The 17,109-nt window shown below is 41.1% G+C and overlaps 2 protein-coding genes across 2 annotated transcripts; one reads left to right on the forward strand and one right to left on the reverse strand.

Annotated features, from left to right (window-relative positions):
• Positions 1-249: 249 nt before the first annotated feature.
• LOC118784054 (guanylate-binding protein 1-like) lies at positions 250-9,773 on the reverse strand. The gene is made up of 11 exons (XM_036538040.1): positions 9,706-9,773; positions 7,157-7,356; positions 6,691-6,818; positions 5,397-5,506; positions 4,516-4,706; positions 3,353-3,595; positions 2,521-2,801; positions 1,805-2,017; positions 1,402-1,504; positions 953-1,146; positions 250-513 (listed from the first exon to the last, which is right to left on the reverse strand). The coding sequence occupies exons 2-11, from the start codon at positions 7,347-7,349 to the stop codon at positions 283-285; spliced, it is 1,887 nt and encodes a 628-aa protein (XP_036393933.1). The 5' UTR covers positions 7,350-7,356; positions 9,706-9,773; the 3' UTR covers positions 250-282.
• On the forward strand, positions 9,198-17,109 carry LOC118784055 (guanylate-binding protein 1-like). Its single transcript, XM_036538041.1, has 10 exons — positions 9,198-9,341; positions 10,568-10,764; positions 11,167-11,294; positions 12,232-12,341; positions 12,739-12,947; positions 13,155-13,397; positions 13,910-14,184; positions 14,465-14,677; positions 15,063-15,165; positions 16,464-17,109. The coding sequence occupies exons 2-10, from the start codon at positions 10,584-10,586 to the stop codon at positions 16,859-16,861; spliced, it is 1,860 nt and encodes a 619-aa protein (XP_036393934.1). The 5' UTR covers positions 9,198-9,341; positions 10,568-10,583; the 3' UTR covers positions 16,862-17,109.

Genomic DNA, 17,109 nt, shown 5'->3' on the forward strand with positions numbered 1-17,109 from the left:
TTTTTTGAGAAAAAATGGAAACTAGACAGCTAGCTGGCTAGCTACCAAAAGCAAAAAAAAGTTGTCCAATCAGCCAAATAATTTGCATTTTATTTACCTAGTGAGCCAGCTAGCTATCTAGGCTCATGTTTTGGATAATTTATGATTTAACTATGGGATACCCAAATGACAACCATGCTTATGGCTATATGGCCACTAGTATTAACTGTAAGCTAGCTACTATAATGCTACTATAAGCAAAGGGGTCAGTGGTGTGGTCTGCACTTTTCTGAGACCTTATCATTATTTTCTAAAAAGTCTTCCCAGGCATGAGACAGCTATCCCGCCAATTTTCGGGATGATCCCTGGCAAAAACATTGCAGCTGCATTTCCTGCCGTTTCCAAGATGTTGGAAAGGAATGAAGAGGATCCACGCTTATCATTATCTTCCCTCTCCCGCCTAAGGGAGTCAATCTCTTCTTGCATGAGTTTAGCCCTCTTCTCAAAGCCTTCTTGGTAAAGGCTCTTCTGTTCCTGAAATGACAAACATAAAATGCCTCCTTCACACTCGAAAATCTCAACTTGGAAGCCTGTGAAGAACTCACTCTTAGCCTATCCAGTCTGTGCTGTGTTGCCACTGAATGTATGAACCAGGTGTAATCTTTGTAGTTGTCTAATTTTTTTTTTTTTACAATTTTTACAATGCTATCCATTTATACAGCTGGAGCTTTACTGAGGCAATTCTGGGTTGAGTACCTTGCCCAAGGGTACAGCAGCAGTGCCCCAGTGGGGAATCGAACCAGCAACCTTTCCGTTACAAGCGCTGCTTCTTGCCACTATGCTACACTGCCGGGTACGTCATATTGCCATATATCTACTAAGGACCTGCAAAATCACCATGAACTGAACCTGCTCCTTTTTAGGGGTTGGCAATTAAGTTCTGCGAGCGCATAATCACCAGCCGGGAGCGTACCTCCAGTTTGGCTGACAGGACTGTCTCGTACTCCTTCGCAGCATTTCTCCTGTCCTCCTCCATTTTATTCATCAGCTGCTCCATGTTGTCTCTGTACAGCTGCTCCTGATCCATCAACTGCTTCTGGTAGATCTGCGTCTGCTCCATGGCAGCACGTCTCTCTTGCTCCATGGCCTCATTTCTCGCCCTCTCCACTGCAGAGAAAGACAACGCTTACTTCAGTTTCCCCGGAGATGGGTCACCGGGCAAAGATCCATGTATCTCGCACTAGCTAAACGTGAAAAGATTATAACCGATGAACACGCAGAATGACATGAACGCTTTTATCAATTTTCATCCAAACTGCTGGAAACTGAATTTTGTTTACAAACAGCGTGTGTGGTCAGAGCTATAGTTAGCATGTCATATTTAGCATGAGAAATCGTTGTGTGAAGCTTTTGAGGCATTACCTTCCATCCTCCGTTCAGCTTCAGAGAGGGAATGGTCAGCAGCTAGTATGGCTTCCCCTATAGGCTCTTTCCCATCCAGGAACTCCTTCAAAGCCTCCTCATCCTGTAACCGAATTGCACAGACAATAAAGAGACACACATACTGTATAGCCAACCAAAATACTCTCATGTCACACCACTCCTAACCACTCTCCACCGAGAGTAAGAGAGTCTGCTAAATGTCTAAATGTAAAAGTAAATATGAACAGGTAGCATGACATTCCAAGCCACCACATCTCAGTCACAGAAGATGTGTACCAGACAGAGGGATATTGCAGTCCCACTCTAGTTAAAGTGCACAACTGTTCAGGTACATCCACACAAATTTATGCAAAATTAACCCCAGCTCCCCAATCCACCATACCTTAATTCCTTTACCAGGCTCTGATCTGTATTTAGAGATCAAGTTTTTTAATTCCTTGCGGTACTCCTGGTGTCCTCCAGCTGACATGTAAAGCCCAGATGCCAAGTTTTCCTCCAGGGACCTGAATATGCGTTTGATGATAGACGCACAAGCCTTCTTAGATTCTGCTGCATTCTTGCTGCAGATCACCTCATACTCTGATTGCAGTTGTTTCTTAAAAAAAGAGGAGAAGGAACAAGATCAGGACGACACAGGAATGGACTACAGGCTATAGCCCAGATACAATCCACCCACTATGAATTTTGTCATTAACTTTGAGAAAGTGTGGTGTAGTGGTAAGGGCTTGTAATTGAAAGCTTGCTGGTTCAATTCCCTGCTGGGGCATTGTTGTTTTACCCTTGGGCAAGGTACACAACCCACAACTGCCTCAGTAAATATCTGGATTTATATATGGGAAAAAAATATAGCTAAGTCACTCTGGATAAGAGCATCTGCTAAATGATACTGCAATGTAATGTAATTTAAAATGCTAAAATGCTAAAGCAATGACAGCATTAACACAGCCATTTAGAGCTGGTACTTATATATATATATATATATATATATATATAAATATATATATATATATATATATATATATACACACACACACACACACATATGTATATATATATATCTGAGTATGCATTTAGGGTGAACTGCTTGTACGCCTCTACCATTAGCTCGATTTGGTACTTCTGATCCTCGTCCTTGAAGGAGAGGTCCATAAAGACCTTGACCGCCTCCTTCTCTGTGGAGCCGTGTATCTGTGACAGCTCATCCTGCGTCTCGGTTGGGAAGACCACCCACTCGGCCATGCGCTGTTTGTAGCACGCTACAGCCTGAGCCACAGCATTGGAGTTCTCGATCGTGGCCAGAGCCAGGACGGCATTATCCAGGCAGGGGATCTGGCCGCTACGGATTGCGTCCACATAAGCCTCCGCCAGGCCCCCTAGCACTGCAAAACATGGAGTTTGGCAAGCTCATTTTTTCACAGAGTGACATGATTCCCTGATGTTTCCAGTCATTCACACCGATTCAGCACATAAAATGCGAAGTGGCTTCCATTTTATTTGGCTGCAATGTGCTTCATCCTAATCTTTGACTAAAAAAGTTTAAGCAGGGTTTGTTTTGTTTTCACTGATTTTTTTTTTCTGTTAGGTCTAAACAACATGGTGTTGCATAGCTCTCAGTCAGCTCTCAGTCAGACCTGTTTTTAAGGTAGGAGTAATAAGCAAAGATTGAGCAATGCGTTATTCACAGACCCCAGCACTAAATAATATCTCCCATAATAGTTTATTATTTAATGATTTCCATATTTACAAGATGAGGGTAAGATATCCAAGGTGAACTAATATCAGGTGCATGCTTGACTGACTTCTGCAGGGTGGATCTGACAAACTCAATACATCAATTTGTTAATGTGTGGTTTCTAAGAATGCTGTTTTTTAAAACTCTCACAACATGTATTGGCAAAATACGGTGAGCGGGGCGGTGACCTGTACTCACTTCGCCCGGTCACACTGAAGCCTCCTTTCATGGACTTGACGCTGGTGTTGTTGAAGACATAACTGCAGAACTCCTTGGCTCGACTGACGAAGGAGGGCTCCAAGTCCGCATCAGTCAGCTCATCCATGCGTCTCATCTTCTCTGCACTCGCGGGGCGATCGAACACAAAGCACTTTCGGCTGGGGAAGTAGTTCCGCAGGCAGTTACGAGGCAGGTTGTACTCCATCGCTTGCTTTCCATGACCTGTTTTAATTAAAAGAACCATTTAGTTTGGATTTAGTTTATAGTTAGTTTATATTTTAGAGTGGACTATATTGTTTTAAATTCACTAAAGACACCTGCAGACAGATGATATTTTTCGTCAGACTTGTAAAATGAAAGGTCTTTCAGGGGAAAAAAAAGCTAAAGTCCCTAAGGAGAGGCTGGGTAGTGCGTAGAAGAATATTTTAATGCAGCTTCTTCTAGTGAAGACTTTATTAACAAGAGATAAAGTAGTTTCTGCTCCAAAATGCTTGAGATACAAAAACATATGACCGTACATGTGATTCTGTTTTGTGAGCAAGGCCATCCCATATCATCTATGAAAGCCTGCTGTCCCTCACCAACAAACTAGAGCCCTTATGAAAGTTTCCATAATGGACCACAAATATAAGTTGCCTAGCAGAAGAAAGGATATTGTGCACGGTTTGGCTGCTCCATGAAGATGTTTTTTCCCTGTGCATCAAGTCAATGCTTGTTTTATAGCAACAACCTTCATGTTATCTTCTCTCACAACTGGAGATGTAGAGGTATTTTCCAGCTCATTCTTTTACCTGATTTTCAGAGGACTGCTAACTGATCCTAACTGTGATAATGAATGTTCTGACATTTATTTATCTAAACCAAGCCACACAAATTCCTCAACAAAAACTCAAAGTAAAGACAAAGTTAATCAAGGTAAGCAATACAACCCTGGCCAACTGGACTGTCTTCTAGTATGCTGTATCTCACAAACAGCACAGACACTGTAATTGTCTTTACTCAGCATGTGTACATAAATCAGAACAAATAATGGAAATTTATGCAATAGACCACTCAGGCATTTCACACTGGTACATATTTGTATGGCTGTTTAAACATGATTTCTTCTATCTGACAATAGTTTTCTGTGCAATCACCCTCACCAGGTTTCAGCTTCAGAGCGTTGTCCAGGTACTGGTCAGCCGTGATCGGCTTTCCATCAAGCTCAAGCTGTAGGGTGAAATCTCGGACCGTCCAGACGAAAGACGGGAAGAACCGCATGAACTCGGTGGACTCGTCCTCATCCCCGGTCTGTGCTTTCACCTTTATGTGCTCTGTCAGTTCCGTCACATAGCTTAAGATGGCACCGTTCAGGGACATACGCGCTAACAAAGAATGGGTACTGAAAGCGAAAGCTGTAACATTGCTCACTGAAACCGAAAGAATTTTTTTAATATGACTCACATCTAAGTCCATTCTGCTTGGAGGCTAGCTGTATTCACGTGGCAGGGTAAACAACTATATAGTTATACTATGTAAGGAAAGAATATTAGACCATGTAAATGGCTAGATCCTCTTAAATATGCTACTGTATCAGATTGTACTTTGTGGTGTATCAGGCTGTTTTGTCCCGCTGAGATGAAAATATGCCAATGAATTACGTAATTGAAATTAATTAGAATACACTTTACCCTCACTTAAACCAGGTGCTTGTACTTACAGCTTCTATAGGTCTGACCTTTTTTTGGGAACCATTTTAGTTTTTTTCTAAATTCATTATTATTTCAGTATCTACTAATTTTTTATCTACTATTTTTTTCAATAAACCATCCACAAATCTGCCACATTTTTCTGTTACAATTTACCAATTTTATTTGCATTAATGCTCTGTACTTATACACCTATTCTCCATTAACATGGAAGCTGCAACAGTATCACATATCACTCATGAGACGTCTAGCTGATAAAAGCGTCTACTAAACAAATAAATGTGAATGTCTACCACCAAAAGCTGGGGGGAGGAAGTCCTTGTTTTAAAGGATACTGAAGCCGTTGTAAAGCATCATTGTCGATGGTCCCGACGCTGTTATACACCAGTGTGCTGCTAAGGAGGACCGCCAGGGAGAATATCCAGTTGTCATTTTTCTCATCTCCCTGGGTACACAAAAAACAATGGATTTCATACATCTTTTCATAGAATCTTCAACTGAAACCAACCTGTCGTCCAAGCTCGGCGCCAGAAGAAAATACAGAGGGGTGCAATTGCAATCGACAGGAATGGACAAAAAGTCATAAATACAATTTAGACATCAGGATATAAGGACACAACTGGGGGTGCACTGAGGTCCGTCTGGGGATGCAATGCACCCCTGGGCACCCCAATAGCGCTGGGCCTGCTGTCACCTGTCTGAATGGAAGGTTCCTTCAGCTGATAACACAAGCAGCCATTGATTATAAACAGACGAATGCTATCACCAGCCGGAAGGGTGAGCTTCATTGGCTAAAGCATGTATCTGTGCATGCTGGAACAATGTTTCCACTGTTTCTTCCTACCACCAACACTTATAGATGTTTATGTAGAAGGCAGAACACCTGCAGCTGGAGTTTAAACACAGACACGGTGCCAGATGTGTCAAAACACAAGAACTGCAATGCGCTGGGAAATGAAACACAGGGGCTGAGAAATACAGTGTTAACACAATGAATAATATGAAGCAAAATGAGGTTATCTAACACGGCCGCACCCTTACATCATAAACTGCTGAGATCTGACTGCATGAAATACATGAAATTACACAGGTATTTTTGACTGACTACACCCACGCCAACTTCTGTGCATGTGTGGGAGCAACATTGTAATTGTAATTCATGTTGAATTTTATTGACTATAAGTAGTGTAAGTAATGTTACTATGCTTGTGTGATTATAAGGACACAATCAGTCTGGGCTTTTCACAGCGCAAACCATGAAGTATTGACTATCAAAAACGTTTACTTATTTATTGTGCTCTCTGCTTTTCAAACAATGTAATTAAAACAAAAGAGAATGCATTTCAGATGTATTCTGTGGAGATTCCTAGCATAATTAGAAGAAACAGATCACATTTGCTGAAGTGTACATATATTTTGATTATGTCAAGTGAATGAGGGAATATTCATTCAAATGAAGACAGTGCACCCGTTAAATGAAACATTCGAATAAGCATTCTATTATATTCTTACTTATCTTGGTACTCAATGAGAAAATACATAACGTGAGTAGACACACTGTAATGGATAAAAAAATATATGATTTTAAAATGTCTGTTCAAGATCGAGAGAAAACAGTTAATTTCCCACCTTCTCCACGTCTCCGAGCCCCTCAGTGTCCAGCAGCACTAGAGTGTGGCCTGCTCTGGTTGGGTGAGGCACACACCACATCCAGATGCCCTTGGTCTTTGACTGGATGGTGGACCCCAGGGCAAATCCTTAAGCGGGTAAAATCAGAGTTAAGGACAGCAGCAAATAGAACAAGAAAACCAAACGGTATGACAGAATACAGAAATTAATATGCATAAACTTTACATTACATTACGTGCATTTAGCAGACGCTCTTAACCAGGGCGACTTGTATCACAATAGAACATAAGTGTGTCCATTCAATTTAAACGAGCAACAGTGTCAGACCAGACTCACAACACTCCCAGACCGGTGAGTGTGAGCATAATGCTATTCAAGCCCTACCATAAGTTAACTTGTGCACTCTTACAAAAGTACTACAGAGCACAAAGGGTTCAACATGTCAAACAGGAAAAGACAGCCTCACCCTTTGTCCTACCAGCCAGCTTGTTCATGAGGTAGGATTTTCCAGTGCGGTACAGCCCGACTATTGCCACCACCACAACATGTTGATCGATCCGCTTCAAGATCTCGATAGCTTGCGGGAGGACGCGCAGGTTCCCCTCCTTGTCGTTTTCGATCAGGCAAACTGGCTCGGCCATTGGCACTGCCCCGCTCATCGTGACGCTGCGAATACACACATTGTGGAAAAAAATAAACTCCACACTTTACACACGGACATATTTCTGTGATTTGAGTTCGCACATTAAACATTTTGAGAAATGTTCCTTGCTCTTAATGTAATGCCTATACGAATGAGCAGGTTCACCCTCGCCGAAGAAGCACACACTAAGTTCTTATCAAGATTTTCTTTATTGCAAGAAGAAGCAGTTAAAAGTATAGCCTACAGCTCTGGTAACACAGATTTGGACAGATTTTGCACTTACTTACAAAAGGCACAAGGCAGTACACACCATATCCTGTGTTAAGTACATTTCAAAATAACATTCTGCAGGATGTTGTACCTCGTCCATTTCTCAGAGACCGTATTTTATTACTTACTTGATTTACGAAGCCTGTAAAACAAATACAGCAGTAAAAATTCGCAATATAGCAATACACGTTCAATGAGATAAAGTTGCATGTCCTACCGTGAAATTCGGACTGGCGGTCTGGAGTCTGCTTCCTACGACTGTTTTCTGGCTATCAAATTATTTCTGTCGCGAACGAAGAATGGGCACTGAAAGCGAAAGCTGGAAATTGCTCGCTTCGAAACCGAAAGAATGCACCTATAATCCACGGCTTTTTTTTTAAAATGTGACTCACATCTAAATCCATTCTGCTTGGAGGCTAGCTGTATTCACGTGGCAGAGTAAACGACTATTTAGTTATACTATGTAAGGAAAGAATATTAGACCGTGTCGATGGCTATATATATCCTCTTAAATATATTACTGTATCAGACTGTACTTTGTGGTGTATTTTGTCCTGATGAGATGAAAATATGCCAAAGAATTACGTAATTGCAATATCTTATCTTATATGTAAATAATATAAGATATTGATTGTGTCAGTGCGTAACTGGTAGTGGTGAAGATTAAAGTTGTTCTTAGACATCTGGAGTCTTGTCATCTCTAACCGGATGCTTGTGGTGGCTGTCAACTGATCCTAAATCAGCTCAGGGTAAAATTTCACAAAGTCTTCACAATAAGCATGATGAGTAAAGAAAAAAAAGATTCGTCATGACGCGTTTTAACAGACGCGTCATAAAAGTATGAAAGCACAGGCTTGTGTGTCTGTGTGTGCGTGCTTTCATGAAACCCACATAATGTCCAGTGTGCGCTACACGGCACGTGTACAAGAACCTGCGTTAGAAGAAGAGCCCTGATTTCCCGGAAAGCCACTCGGCTACGCTTGTAAACTCCCCCTTGCTGTGTAGCGCGGCCAGCGCACCCAGCGTCACCATTTCAAACATAGGCCTATTTTAACTGTCAGTTTAGCCGTTAACACTATCTTGACCATCCTTATTTTAAACATTTGGTGCGAGAGCCCACTAAAACATGGAATGCAGTTGTACCTCCTTAAAGATGTCAAATAAGTACGTTATAGGCACTGAACAAATTGTATAGCGTTCTTCATGGCATTAAGTGTCACAATAGACAGCGTTTTATGTACAATTTGTCCTTAGTTAGACCGAGGCGAGATGTTTGCATACAACGACATTTCCAAGTATTCGCACTTTTCAGGAGTGGCAATATCGTAAAAATGTATTAGCAGGTGATATTATACTGCGACATTAGCCTACTATTGCACAGATTCAAACCGTTTCAAAAACCAAATTAAGTAAAATCAGTGTCTTGTTTTTATATTGTTTACTATCAAAACGTTTCACAATGAGAAAGATTTTAATGCTTTTATTTACATTGTGGAACTGGTTTTGACACGTCTCTCCACTGCTGGAGCGAGGTGAACTATGTGCAGTAAAGACAAAGCGGTGAGGTCCACGGGCGTGTTCTGTCTCAGATGACTTTAGCTTTCACTTTCGCAATTATTGTCTCCGTTTTAAGAAACACGAAGCAACAAACAGTTGCGGGTAAAGTTCCTAAAAGATCTGCTCGACGGTGGTATTAGGATTCGGACTAGGATTCAGTATTAGGATTACGTTTTCACGGGTGAGTTAAAAATTAAGACGATATTTGTGCCGTTTCAAGCAATCTGACTGTGTGCGATGACTACGCAGTACTCTGCTGCCATATTCAACAATTATCCGATAAAATAATGCTTACGATTTGGCCTAAGAGGGAAAAAACGTCTTTTCGACATGCGGCTACTTCGGAAGAATGTTAATATTATATTATATTATATGATAAGCAAATTGTCGTCCACCAGCACAACAATCGCTTGTTCCGGAACTATCGTAGGTAATCATATCAGTGAAACAGTACTTGCAGATTCATGCATTTTGGTAAGAAGCAGTTGATTACACAGTTGTGTTTCTTTATACGAGAGAATGTCAGATAAAATCTGTGAACTTACCTTGTTTTTTTTCCAATGCGGACAACGCAATGGAGCTCGCTATTTTCAGTTTCCTGTTTCCGCGTCACACCGATTAAAAGTTGTTTTAATTTTCAAAATTTAGTTCAATCAATGGCATGTCCAAGGAAAAGCGTCTACACATGAACACGTCGTGCACATTTCCAGGCTCGCAAATATGTGGCAAAACAAACAACATATAACATGGAGTGTGTATGTAGTATGCAGTAACATGTTGTGATATATTACTTATGCAGAGCACGATAAAAGTTATATAATGCATATACTTTAGGTATTATTTCCATGCGCTGTTTCTGTTGTTGATTCACCGTCCTTGAGCAGGTTAATTTGTTTGACGGTTTGTGAGATTCAAAGCACTCTTTCATCGATCCACAAATGTTTTGACTTGATGTAATAATTTTAACTGTTTCTTTGTTAAACCTACTCAGTTATCACGCTTGTCTGTGTTTGAACTAAATGTAAACCGGCAGTTAAGAACGGCCATTAGTTAAGAATTACCTATATTCATCACTCAGAGTTTAAGACAAATTAAATGATGAGTAGATTAGAGCAGCGTTTCCCAACCCTGCTCCTGAGGGCACACCGTCCTGCATATCTTCTATCTATCCCTGCTCTACCTACCTGACTGAACTCATCAGTGGCACTTTTGATTAGCTGAGCACACCTGATTTAGTCAAGCAGGAAGGATACATAGAAGATATGCAGGACAGTGTGCCTCCAGGAGCAGGGTTGGGAAACACGGGATTAGAGGCCTCACGTTGTTTTTCGTTATCAAAGACGGTGATACTTAAACTGACAAGTACGTGGTTAACAATGGTTAGGTGTCATTTCTCTAAAACTGCAGAGTTGTGAAAGCAGTCATGGCCTTGATGGAATCTCCAGTGTGTCTGATCGAAAACACAAACGGGAAGCTTCAGGTGGACCAGGATGCAATCAGCTTCCTCATGGGACTCAGCCAGCCAGTGGTGGTGGTGGCTGTGGTAGGGCTGTACCGCACTGGAAAATCCTACCTCATGAACAAGCTGGCTGGGAAGAAGAATGGTGAGACTTTCTTTTTTTTTTTTTTTTTTTTTGCAAAAACACGCATTCTATTAAAACAAAACCTTGTTTGATTTTTAGGACTTTTTTTTTCAGTTGGACTTTCTTTTCAGTACTCTTTATGAAACTTTTTTTTTTTTCTGTGGATTCTGTGATATAGTGATTGATATATGGTAGTATACTTGGCTTCCCTTTTCTAGTCAGGTTGCACAAGTTAACTCGTGGTAGGGCTTGAACAGTGTTATGCTCACACTCACTGGTGTGGGAGTGTTGTTAGCCTGGCCTGACACTTGCTCATACAATCTGAACGGAATCTGTCCTTCTGTTCTATTGTGCTGGAAGTCGCCCTGGATAAGAGCATCTGCTAAATGAATGCAATGTAATGTTACTTTGTTTTTTCTTTAGGGTTTGCCCTGGGAGCCACCATCCAGTCAAAGACCAAGGGAATCTGGATGTGGGCCTTGCCTCATCCCACCAAACCAGGCCACACTCTGGTGCTGCTGGACACTGAGGGTCTGGGTGATGTGGAGAAGGTGAGGGATTCACTGTTTTCTGTACAAATATAATTTTCAGTATTGTATTCGTACATGTACTGTACATATATAGGTACAAATACAGTAATTAGAAATAGGCAAATATGACTCATTTCAAATAAACATTCTGTTATGTTCTTACCCGATTTGATGATTTCTCCAAGATTGGTAAAAAAGTAACAGATTGTTCATGCAAACATTTTAATTCACTAGATCACATAATCCAAAACACATGTCAATACTACATGTAAAATAAATAGTAAGTACTACAAGTAGCAAGTGTAATGGGGCAAGGATTGAGGTGGAACTGAGATGTAGTCTGAAGAGGTGAGTCTTCAGTCTGTGTTGGATTCAGTGAAAGAAATCATGGCTGGCATAATATGGTTGTATGTGAACTTTGGATAGGGAACTGTGTCAGCCTATGATACCTGTGATCTCAGTCTAAGGGTTACAGAGTGCTGGTGTTTTGAAGATATGAGCTCCCTTCTCAGGTTGGGCCACCCAGTAGCTCAGACAGTCATACCAATCTGACAAAGTGAGCTATGTGCTCAGAATGAGCGACCCATATTAAAACTGAAAAAAAAATTTACAGATAACATGGTTCAACTACATTACAGCTATCTTTAAATTTATGTTATAATTTATGTTATAAATTTATGTTATAAAGAGATTTTCATAGTACTTATTAGTCTATACATCTATATGAAGCCTAAATACATGTCTTTTATGTCTTGGAAAAAACATAAAACAAATAAAATAATAGACTCCGGTATGCACAACATGAAGGTCAGCCAGATTTTGACTAGGTCGTGCTTTACTTTCTGGAATTTTTTTACTTATCTTCTGTGTCCACCACTTTATATTACATAAAAAATAATTAGGGTTGCTGATTACCAAGTCCCACACCAATATCACATTGCATTTAATGTATTTTCAGGGTGATCAGACAAACGACGCTTGGATCTTCTCTCTGGCCATCCTTCTGAGCAGCACTCTGGTCTACAACAGCCGAGGGACTATTGACAACCAAGCTTTGGAAAATCTTCAGTATCCTTTTGTCAATAGTCTGTCGCCGATAAGGGACCAGTGAACAGATAACGCACTCTCTTATGAATGCTATTTAGTATACTGTAGTTTGAAGTTAGAGAGGGTGAAGTTGATGTAAGAAGCTACTTATTAACTGGAATAGCTTATTGGTTTTGAGCATGTCTGAGTTCCCTGGATGCCTAGCCCATTACAGAACAATTCCAGGTCAAATTAAGATGAAAAACAAGCAGACTGCTTACCATAACTTTATGCTTGTTTTAATTATTCATTCAATTTTGACAATCTCAAATATTCAGGCTTCTGGCATTTGGCAAGTGAAGAATCAGTCTTGCTCTTTACACTCTATTGATATGATAGGGGTAGTCAGAGCATAGTTATACCTCCTTAACTTCTGCAGATATGTCACTGAGTTGACAGAACGGATCAAGGTCAAGTCCTCTAGTAGTGCTTCTGCTGAGGAGATTGAAGATGGAGCAGATGCCCAGTTTGTGCAGTTCTTCCCCAGTTTTGTGTGGGCAGTTCGGGACTTCACTCTGGAGCTGGAGCTTGATGGGAGGAAGGTTAATGAGGACCAATACCTGGAACATGCACTGTCTCTCAGGAAAGGTAACATACTATGTACAGTATAGAACTGTGAAGTAAGAGAAACTGAAGCGGATGTTGATGGTAGCTTAGAGAAGAGCTTATGCCATTGAAACCAATGCAGTATTTCATAATGCCATTGTGTAAGGATGGGGTTACTGGACAGTGAATAGGAGCAGACAGACCGATTAATGCTTTAATTTTTTTTTTTTTTAATTTCTTGTTCCATAGGTAAGGACAGGAAGACACTGAACTACAACCTCCCCCGGGAATGTATCCGCAACTATTTCCCATCAAGACGGTGCTTTGTGTTTGTGACTCCCGCCTCTTCGGAGAACATGCCACGTCTGGAGTCCATGGATGAGCGCGACCTGAATCCCGCGTTTCTCAATGTCACCTCCAGCTTCTGCCGCTACATCTTTGAGGAGAGCTCCGTGAAGACAGTCAAAGGAGGGCTCCCAGTCACTGGAAGGAGTGAGTCCTCTGTCTCTGTCCTTAAGCTGTACTGTTGCTTTATGTGTGTAAAGCAGTGTTTCTCAGTCCTGCTCCTGGTGGCCCACTGTCCTGCATATCTTCTATCTATCCTTGCTCTACCTACCTGACTGAACTCATCAGTGGCACTATTGATTAGCTGAGCACACCCGATTTAATCAAGCAGCAAGGATAGATAGAAGATATGCAAGACAGTGGGCCACCAGGAGCAGGATTGAGAAACACTGGTGTAAAGTACATGAAAGAAAAAACAACAGAAGTTTCAGCATTCTGAAAAGGGTTTTTTGTTGTTGTGTTTTTGGTCATGGGACTTCTTTATTGAACACCATTTAAAACGTTTATTACACACACACACACAAGACATACAAGAAAACAAGCAAAATTTCTTTCTGCATCAACAAGCATTTATGACGTTTCTTTAAAAAATGGTCATGACTGGATTCGCTTCATCGTTAATTTACTACAATCATTTTCCCATCCCTTTGTGGTTGCAGTGCTTGGCCACTTAGCGAAAACCTACGTGGAGACCATAGCCAAAGGTAATGTGCCGTGCCTGGAGAATGCAGTGCTGGCCATGGCGCAGATTGAGAACGAGGCAGCGGTGAGAGATGGCCTGACGGTGTACCAGGATGGCATGAAGGACCTAGCTTTTCCTGTGGGCATTGATGAGATATCCAAGCAGCACAGACACTGGGACAATCTGGCCACCAAGGCGTTCATGAGCCGATCCTTCAAGGACGAGGACGGCAAATACTTGAAAGACCTGGCGGTAAGCTCAAACCCCTTTCAACTAGTTAGTTCAGCTGGTGTTGATGGAAATGTGAAGCATATTAAACAGAGATGGCTTGTGTATATATATGTGTGTGTGTGTGTGTATGCAGTTCCAACCACAAACATAATCCATGTATTCTAAAATGTAACAAATGCTATATGAAGCTCAATCATTAGCTGCCAACAATCAGTCCTATCTGGATCCTCAGGGTTGTTTTTTATGTTTTGTTTTTGTTGTCTAAACTTTTCAGTGATGCTTGATTTTGTGTGGTTTTCAGGAGGCTATCACAAAGCACTATAGTGCTCTTCTCACAGAAAATGAGGAGGCATCTGAGAGGTATTGCAGGCAGCTGCTGACAGACCTGTCTGCCCCAATGGCCGGAAAGCTTCAGCAGGGATTCTACGCTAAGCCAGGTGGCTATGAGCTCTATTGTGGTGACCATGACAACATAGTGGCCCAGTTCCGCAGCCAGCCCAACAAAGGGGTCAAAGTAAGTACCACAGGCGCAAAGTGGTTGAAAAAAAACAATGTTGAATTATTTTGTTTGTTCATTCTTACTTGGAGCTATACAGTATATAATACAGTAAATGACAGCACCACATATTAGCAAGGGCATTGCATTGCACAGGTGGAAATGTTGTATAATTGAGCAAAAAAAATCAGTTTTAGCTGCTTTATTTTAAAGGATAATATTTTAACGTTAATATAGGCATCTCTAAATAAATAAGAGAGGAAAGATATGCTAAAAGTACAGCATCATCTTGACACCTGATCTTGAATATTACAATTGTTTTATTTGTTTAATTAAATTACAGTACTAAAAGAACATTTTTCAGAGAGCAGTACCCATTTTGAAGCATGTGCTTTTTTTATAGGCAGAGGAAGTCCTGGAACAGTTCCTGAAGGAAAAAAGCGTGGAATCCAACTCCATCCTTCAGGCTGACAACAAACTCACTGACCAGGAGAAAAAAATTCACGGTAAGTCACCTCTTAGGCTGTACCATGACGGAAGAGAGGTGTAATCTTGCCTTTTCTGTCCTGAGTCAACGTAAGTGTATGAGGCAGACGAGAAATATGCAATCCTGCTGAACACTTTTCTGAGCACTTGGAAACCTCTGAGTGGCCTGTATTTTACTGTTTTCAGATTACTCCGTTTGAGCATGTTACTGTCTGTCTGGATTACTTTTCCATATAACTCCCACGTGATGTGGACATTGAGAGTCTCATCTCCCTCATGACTCTTGATCAGACATGCATTCTTAGAGAATTTATACTTATTTGTGTTAATGAATGCAAGGAGATGAGCACTTGCTAAGAAGTGCTCATGAGAAGTTAAGCATTTTTGTCTCAACATCTGAAAAACAAAACGCTTTGTGGATCTTAAAAACATTCATGTTCTCATCCTATAACGTGTGGTCGAAATAGAAAGCAGAGAGCAGAAGTGGAAACTCCAGTCTTACCACACCAGAAATGTAAATGACATGTTGTTAAAAACTATGTTGAGTCACAGAGTTCATGTCTATTACAAAACAAATGGGTGCAATCTGTACAAATCTTCAGAGTCACTTAAAATCTGGGTTTAACTGTCAAACAGGCAAGACCAGCTCTGACAAATACAAAGTACCTAACTTTTATATGGCTGTAACTATGCTTTGCTGGCTATTTTATCCTCTAGAGATAAAAGTCCTGCAGTTAGTAAGTGAGATCGGAAGCCTTACAGTCACTCCAAAAAGTATACATTTTTGTGAAATCAATACACAAACAAGTAATACAGTGTGTGATTGCCGATTTTTTTTTTCACCTGATCACCAATGTTTTATCTCTCTGATGAAAATTTATCTTCATGGTCAAATAAGAAGAGTATTTCATGCAGCCTGAAGTGCGAAACTGAAATGGCTCTGTAAGTTGAAACAAAAAGTGAGGAGAGAAGGAGAGAATTCTGAGGCCAGATGGTAATGTGGAGTAGTGGTTCAGGAACCAGGGTTATGTCCAGGGGGTTGCAGGTTGGGCACTGACATTGCAATTTTAAGCAAGGCACTTCATTTGCTTCAGTAAGTGCCCAGTTGAACAAATATATTATGTATAAAGGATAAGCTATCAAAGTGAAGATGGGGAAGGGTAGTACTAATAACAGGATATTTTAGCTTCGCTGGGCCCTCTCCGAGGCGGCCAGAGACAGAAATTGGGGCCTCTCCATAAACACCGCCAGTCGTTTCAAAAGTAGGTCAAAGCTGTTTCTCTGCCTTTCCCCTCCTTCGTTGCCACGGGCGGAGCAGAGGAGAAAGAGAGAGCCGCCCTGCTGGAGCAAGAGAAAAAAGCGGCGGAGGAGAAACGCCTGGAGATGGAGAGAACTCTCCAAGAGGAGCGTCAGAGCCAGGAAGAGAAGCTCAGGATGATGCAGGATAAAATGGAGGAGGAGATGAAGAAGCAACGGGAAGAATCAGAGAGGGCCATAGAGTGCAAGCTGCTGGAGCAGAGGGATCTGCTGGAGAAGGGATTCAAGGAGAAGGCTGACATCTTGAATGAGGAGATCAGAGAGCTTAGAGAGAAGAGCAGTTCTGCCAGTTCTGGCAACTTTTTCACTAACACTTTATTGCCATTACTTAGCCATGGACTCCAGACAGTCTCTTCTATCTATCAATTCAAGGCTTTAAAGAAAGGAATTGGGTTTTAAAAAGCATTTTCAGTCCCTGACACCTTTAGCAGAAGTCAAAAATATAGTTGGCATGCATACTCATCTAATATCTATTACATGTAGCAGCGAGAAATATTTTCATAAGAGATATTACAAAAAAGCAAATAGCCCCAATGTTAAACATGTGACTTCTCTATAATCTTTTTTTTGCAACAACAGTGTCCAGTGTTACAAATTGATTGATTGGATCTGAGAGTGTCTGTCTGTCAGTGGCTGAACTGAATGTT

This window comes from Megalops cyprinoides, chromosome 10 (assembly GCF_013368585.1).
Source record: "Megalops cyprinoides isolate fMegCyp1 chromosome 10, fMegCyp1.pri, whole genome shotgun sequence".
Taxonomy (NCBI): Eukaryota; Metazoa; Chordata; class Actinopteri; order Elopiformes; family Megalopidae; genus Megalops; species Megalops cyprinoides.

Bases quoted from the DNA above. Each gene is read 5' to 3' on its own strand.
- LOC118784054 (XM_036538040.1), bottom strand. From the start codon at position 7,349: ATGAGCGGGGCAGTGCCAATGGCCGAGCCAGTTTGCCTGATCGAAAAC. The intron at 5,507-6,690 runs GTGGGAAATTAA...TTGTGTACCCAG, and splicing joins GGCTCGGAGACGTGGAGAAG to GGAGATGAGAAAAATGACAA. The intron at 514-952 runs GTACGCTCCCGG...TTGTCATTTCAG, and splicing joins TCCTGTCAGCCAAACTGGAG to GAACAGAAGAGCCTTTACCA.
- LOC118784055 (XM_036538041.1), top strand. From the start codon at position 10,584: ATGGCCTTGATGGAATCTCCAGTGTGTCTGATCGAAAACACAAACGGG. The intron at 10,765-11,166 runs GTGAGACTTTCT...TTTTTTCTTTAG, and splicing joins GCTGGCTGGGAAGAAGAATG to GGTTTGCCCTGGGAGCCACC. The intron at 13,398-13,909 runs GTGAGTCCTCTG...TTGTGGTTGCAG, and splicing joins GCTCCCAGTCACTGGAAGGA to TGCTTGGCCACTTAGCGAAA.